The following is a 7287-nucleotide window of genomic DNA, read 5'->3' on the forward strand; positions in this document are numbered from 1 at the left end:
AGCCAGAAATTATATTACCAACAAAAATATGTCTGGGCCTAGCCCAGAAGATCAGGCACCATTTTGATGGAAGTTAAACCGATCAGCCAGTGTCAGACCTAACGCTTGTGTTCCCTTTCGCGTGGAGGATGCTCTCCTCTGTCACCACTCCTTGCTGCATGGCTGGAATGCACCCTCTTTCCAAAGAGTCAGCTGTCTTTATTAATGCTTATTTCTCCCATTTATGTCTCTTTCTAGTTCATTTAAGTGGCTAGATATTTTTACCTTATTTACCAGGTAAAAAAATTTATTTTAAGTTATTAATAGGACTTGAATTTAACTTTTCCACTTAATTCTTATTCTGAATTCTAATAAAACCTCTCAAAACATCATCCAAGGTGTTTACAAATCAACTTCATATGGAATTGATCTTTACTCAATATATGTCTTTAGTAAGTTAGAATATCTCATTTATAATTATAAAAATAAGTTTTCATATGTAGCAGAATGGAAACTTATCATATACAGGGTGTCCCAAAAAATGTATACACACTTAACAGCTAATAGCTCAATTGTTGTTTCTTTCTTTTCAGATTTAACCCATTGGAATTAATAATTATTCAACATGTGTATACATTTTGGGGGGACACCCTATATATGCGACAATATAAATTCACTCATGTAATACCCTCTTTCTGCTCTAAGAAAAGTAAATTGTGGTAGCTTTTATGGTGGAATCTCTGCTTAGTATTAACAATTTAGAAATAAGGTTATCTATCAGAACTTTAGAATACTCTATATATTTAAGGTGATTACACAAAAATGACTTTCAATAACAGGCGTGGGATGTCATCCTTACTTTGGGAATGTTTCTATCCAAGTCCGTTAGAAGTTTGAGTTTTTGTTATTTACCCTGGAGTAAATATCTTATTTACTTCAGATAGACATGAAGGTAGAAAGGAGTATGTCTGTTTCTTTGCTTTGCAGTAGGAATTTAAGAAAATGGACAGAAGCACCAGCAACTGTTTTCATCTTGCCCTGCATCCTGAGCGTGAGGAGCTGTGGCAGCACAGTGCCTGTCTCCTCTGCCGCTGAGAACAGCGTCTTTGTTTCTAGGCTCCCAAAGGACTCGGCAGCTCCCACAGTAAATAACAACCTTCTGGCCGTAGGAGTTGGATGAGCTGCTCCATGATGTGCTCTGTGACGTGTAGAAGCACCTGTGCCAGTCCCTACCCATCAGTCTTGACTGCAGCCGTAGTGGGCAGGAGCAGCCCCGGGATATACATAATGTGAAGACAGCGTTGCTTTTCCTCTTCTAAACTAATGGCTGGGAAAGCAAAGGATTTGCCTGTAGACTGTACACTTCCCTTTTTATTAGAAATAATAATTCTTGCTCCTGAAAGTGTTCCCTGCTCTTCCCAAGGTGTTAGGCAGCCTTTCAGTGTTTCTACGCTCTAATTATCCCCCCTGAGCCCTGTCTTCTTGTCCAACCAAAACACCTCACTGTTCAGTTGTATGCTGTTTAAATAATATCCTCGGGTAGTAACTGGGGTTTTCTTGCTCCTGATCTTTAAATACTATATATGATTTTTTGTTGGCTTTTCAATTTAGCAAGTTTTTCTTCTTTAATTCTTTTAATTATTTAAATCTTCATTGTTGAAAATATTACATATGTCCCCTTTTTAAAAATTTTTTCAGCAAGTTTTTCATGTTCTTTTGCAAGTAGACTTTTAGTTTCTTATTCTTTCCCATTGTTTTGATTCATACCAGGATTGCAAACTATCTGCTTTTAAAAGTAACAGTAAGACATTTTCAGAATAAATCATCAATAAAATAAAAATACACATAGCACAAAATCTTACTATTCAAAGGAGAATTTTGCTTGAGACTTATCTATCGTATAGCAGTTTGTACATGAAATATTTTTGCTTAAGTTTTTCCAGAAGAAAAGTAGACTTAAAGGAGATGGTTTTGCCTACTGTGATTTTTTTCCTGTGCAGAACCTTAAAGGTTGATTAGATGAAGCAGTCATTATATATTTCAAAGGCTTGAATTAATAAATTGCTGTGTTTCATCAGGTGGTTTATGAAATACCAGCATGTGGACCCAGAAGAAGCTGTAAGGATTCACATTGATGTTCAAGCAAAGAAATCTGTGGCCATTCACTGGGGAACTTTTGCCTTAGCAAATGAGGTCAGTCTGTGATAAAAATAACTGGTATGTTTAATCTATGATAAGATTCAGGCATTACCACTCCCTTTGGTGTGTCCAGAGATCAACTGGAATCAGAAACTGTGTGATTCATAGTCATCACATGAAGTGGTAAATCATGAATTAGTAAAACAGTATTTATATAGTGAAAAAACCCTCACTGCATGCTGTTCTTTTGACTTCTGTAATGAAGCATTTGTTTATATAACAAAAAACGAGTGTAGTCTTGGGAAACAGAAAAATGAACCACCATGTCTTCTCTCTTAGGGAGCCTTTCATTCTAGCAGAACATGTAAGACATGTACATAATAACTCTAAAACAGGTGTCAAAGGGGTAAGTGGCCTCAGAATCAGGGATAGTTGCTGATTGGAGGGATCAGGAAGAGCTTCATGGAAGAGGTGACATTTGAACTCGGCCATGAGAAGGCATCTCAAGAGGAAAGGGCAGAGTGTACGATCGGAAGCAGCACCTGGGGTAGTGAGGAATTCTGTTCAGCCAGAGTATGGATGTCATATGGAGGGCAATGGAGGAAGTAAGGCTGGACAACTTAGAACTTTTTAGAAATGTTATTCAACCAGTAAACATCGATTCAGTGTCCGCTAGGTGCCAGGTGTTGGGAGAAATGGTACTTTTACTCATAGACTTATAGAAGAACTGATATTTTATTGATTTTTTACAGAGAGGAATGGAGAGAGAGAGAGTTAGAAACATCGATGAGAGAGAAACATCAATCAGCTGCCTCCTGTACATCTCCTACTGGAGATGTGCCCGCAACCAAGGTATATGCCCTTGACCGGAATTGAACCTGGGACCTTTCAGTCCGCAGGCCGACGCTCTATCCACTGAGCCAAACCGGTTTCGGCAAGAACTGATTTTTAAAAATTGATTTCAGAGAGGAAGAGAGAGGGAGAGCGAGATAGAAACATTAGTGATGAGAATCATCCATTGCATGCCCTACACTGGGGATGGAGTCTGAAACCTGGGCATGTGCCTTGATGGGGAATCGAACCGTGACCTCTTGGCTCATAGGTAGATGCTCAACCACTGAGCCATGCAGGCTGGGTGAAGAACTGATTTTTTGCTTAAGGTAGCAGAACCCTACAACTTTGCTACTAGCCAGTTCTGGGATCAAGCAGGAGGATAGAAGAAAGCTTTCTCGTCTTTCCTGGATCCAGGACCTGCCCTCAGCAAAATTTAGAAATGGCTGGTTGGCTTCTACTTCGCTTTATGTGGCATCTTCCACATCCAGGGCAGGAACCCTGTTTTCATGCTGTATAAAGCACTCCCTTCCCGTCCTGTTTTTGGCCTGCCCTCTCCCTAGATTACAGCTTGTCCCAAAATTACCTAATACACTGCCTGCCCATTGCCTGTTCTCCCCACTCAAGATTCCCACATTGTGATGAAATAATCCTGAGCCACAGTTGGGAGATGGAATGAAGGACCACAGGGATGGGGAGGATGAATGAGAATGTGTCTTTGTACTTGAAGAAGGGGGAAGTTTGATACTGGTTTCCATTGGTACACCACTATATTTGGTGGCATTTCTTATTCCATATATATGCTCCACATGTAATATATACCAGTGACTTAGAATTATTTCATTAAACCTGTGCAGAGAGGAATCTAGGATGACACCTAGATTTTTTTTTTAAATATATTTTATTGATTTTTTACAGAGAGGAAGGGAGAGAGATAGAGAGTTAGAAACATCGATGAGAGAGGAACATCGATCAGCTGCCTCCTGCACATCTCCTACTGGGGATGTGCCCGCAACCCAGGTACATGCCCTTGACCGGAATCGAACCTGGGACCTTTCAGTCCGCAGGCCGACGCTCTATCCACTGAGCCAAACCGGTTTCGGCGACACCTAGATTTTTAACTTCAGTGATTGTTGTGCTCTTTACTGAGAAGATAGAAAACCCCAGTCTTCATGAGTTGTTGTATTATTCAGCCTTCAAGAATTATTTCTGTTAAAAAATCTAACCTCTGTTAAAAAATCTAACATGTTTCTTTCTTAATGAAACATGTAATAAAAACTCACTTAGCAATTCATTCACATTCTAACATTCGTTGCATAAACCTGACAACCATGAGTTTGTTATAAAATAGATGGCATTTTCAGGGAGGATGTTTTGCCTGATTTGTAAACACTTTAAAACTATTTGCATGTAAGTAGATATATTAGCTGTTTACTATAATATAAGCAGGTTACCACTTATCGACTGTCCCTCTGTAGTTCAGGTTTTTCCCATAATCCACATTTATATTTCCAACTGCTTTCTTAACAATGGTACCAAAATCTAAGTCCAAAACCAAACTTTCTGAGCTTCCCTCAAATTTATTTCTCATACATCTCAGTAAATGGCAAATCCTCCTTCCAGTTGCTCAGGCCAAAACCTTGACTTCTCTCGCTCTCATATCTTCCCTCCATCCAGTTTTCCCCCACATGCAATCAGCTCACCCTTCCAATTATATTAGGACTTTGACCATTTCTCATCGCCTTCCCTGCTACATGCTGCCCTTACAGTCTGTTCCCAACACTGCAGAGGACAGTGACCTTTACACCTTGAATCAGATCATGGCACTCCTCTACCTAGTAGCTTCCCATCCTACTGTCAGAGCCACAGCCCTCACAATCGCCTGCAAAGCCCTGTGCATTCTTGTCCCAGCAGGTCTTTGTTCAAATATCACCTTCTCAGAGACAACTTCTGGGACTGCTGTATTTATTTATTTTATTTCATTTTTTTAATATATTTTATTGATTTTTTTACAGAGAGGAAGGGAGAGAGAGAGAGAGTGAGAAACATCCATGAGAGAGAAACATCAATCAGCTGCCTCCTGCACATCTCCTACTGGGGATGTGCCCGCAACCCAGGTACATGCCCTTGACCGGAATCGAACCTGGGACCTTTCAGTCCGCAGGCTGACGCTCTATCCACTGAGCCAAACCGGTTTCGGCATGGGGACTGCTGTATTTAAAATGAAACCTCCACATCCCACACTAGCCCACATTTTGTCCCCAGAATATATCAACCACTCAGATCAGATACTATTTTCTTACTTATTCATTTCTTATCTGTCTGTGTATTAGACTGCAGCTCCAGGGTTCTGCTTGGTTCCTCGGCCTGACTACTGCATGGTGCTCAAAGGGTGCTGGTTGTGTGAAGGGTGGAGGCAGACCGCCCCCTGGTGATTAGATGAGACACTGTTTGATTTTTCCCCCCACATTTTACAAGCTTTTAAAATTGAAATTGGGGGGAAATCCATTTGAAATAAAGGGGAAAAGTAGCAATTATGCAATGTAAAGATTTAGACCAAAAGAGAAAAACTGGTGAGGTGATTTTTTAAAAATATCTTTTTTTAAACATTTTTAATTGTTAATATCTTTTAAATCAGTAGTTAGAATAATACATATCCAGGTGGTTTGTTTATTTGGAAAACATTTGATAGGTTAAAACATTCTGCAGCAGTGTGCTGTCTTCACTTTTTTTGTTTTAGATTGAAAAGGGGAACACACAAAGGGACATTCCACCTGTCATATTTCTGTCCCTCTTTCGCTCTGTACACTACAGTGTCAGTATGTGGCTAGGGATTTGAGGATAACAACCCTTCTTCAGCCAAAAAGGTTTCTCTTGCATTTGCTCACACACACAACACTCCTGCAGTGAAAGTTTCTATATTAAAAAATATCGGTAATATTTAATTCTCTAATATTATCTTAGGCATTGATTCCATTTAGATTGAAATTTCATGTAGTGAAATAGTGACCAGATTTTATGCAATTTAATGTTGTTCAATCTAAGTTGGAACCAAATTTGACATACATGGTGTTTGGATAGATTGGTAAGTATGACGTTTCTATCGACTTAACATTAATGACTCTTGTATTAGAAAATGTGATGAACTCAGTTGTTAATGCTTCAGTGAAAAGGGCATTATTTTAAGTAGACATGTTAGTCATTTTGGTTTGAATTCTTATTTGAAATATCCCCCAAATACATGCATGGCTAACCTTTCCCCCCTTTCCCTCTCTCTGCCCTTTGCCAGCATTACTTAGAGCCTCCAGTGAAACTCAGTGAGGCCCTAGAAAGGTATGGACTTAAGAATGAAGACTTTTTTGTCTTGAAGCATGGAGAATCAAGATACGTACATACCAGTGATGAAAGCTTTGAATAAATATGAGCACAGGAGCTTTTAATGAAATAAATTTGATATAAATTTGAAAGTATGTGATTATGATTTTTTACATTAGGAAACTTCCTTTACATTTGCAAGTTTCTGTTTTATGTAGTAACTTTACTAATGCGATTGCCAGTTCACATAAACAAAGAGTTCAGGTATGGGTTAAGTAATGAATTGGCTAAACCTGATTTTAAAGACTCATTTCTGTTCTTTTCTTAAGGGCCTTCTGCAAGGTTAGTCAAGGCTATGTACATAAGTAGGTATTTTTCAGAGGACTGCTAACATACATGTATTTCTTACATTCACACTAGAGTAATGATAAAATTGCTTATAGCACTTCTTACTCTGAGTAGCTTACATGCCAAATATTAAGTGATATATTTTTTAAGCATAAAAACATAGAAGAGGTTAGGCTAAGTTACATTTGTAAAGACATTTTTTATAAAAGGAACAGTATATTTCTATTGCATGCTTGCAATCCCTAAATCAAAAGCCCCGACAGAATAAGGGAGTGTGATTATGAGAATGTGATTCACGAAATTTTCTATTTTTAATCTAAATGTCAGACGCTAAGCACAAATATAGCTGCAAGGAAATATTTTACAAAGCTAAATGCAGATCTTAAGTGTTAATATACCATGCACTTTGAATTAAATTTTATTCTCTCTGTACACTCATATTTTTCTGGTTTCTTAGCTCTAACTCACTATATTAATAAGATTTATATTTTATGTTTGACATTATTCAGATGTCATATTTTATATTAAATGATTCCCTCAGCATGATTCTACTTTTAGTAAGCCAGTGCAGAATCCTATATAATAAAAAGGTAATATGCAAACTGACCCTAACAGTAGAAAGACTGGGAATGACACACACTGACCACCAGGGGGCAGACGCTCAATGCAGGAGCT

At 38.5% G+C, this 7287-nt stretch overlaps 1 protein-coding gene across 1 annotated transcript in view; it reads left to right on the top strand.

The window, feature by feature from the left end:
- Positions 1–7044, top strand: part of NAPEPLD (N-acyl phosphatidylethanolamine phospholipase D) — a 19252-nt gene extending 12208 nt beyond the window's left edge. The window contains exons 4-5 of the mRNA XM_015571216.1: positions 2058–2172; positions 6239–7044. Coding sequence (XP_015426702.1) covers positions 2058–2172; positions 6239–6367 — 244 coding nt within the window. The 3' untranslated portion in view covers positions 6368–7044. The remainder of the gene's footprint in view (positions 1–2057; positions 2173–6238) is intronic.
- The last annotated feature ends 243 nt before the right edge of the window (positions 7045–7287 follow it).

The sequence above is a fragment of the Myotis davidii genome, unplaced genomic scaffold (genome assembly GCF_000327345.1).
Source record: "Myotis davidii unplaced genomic scaffold, ASM32734v1 scaffold125, whole genome shotgun sequence".
Taxonomy (NCBI): Eukaryota; Metazoa; Chordata; class Mammalia; order Chiroptera; family Vespertilionidae; genus Myotis; species Myotis davidii.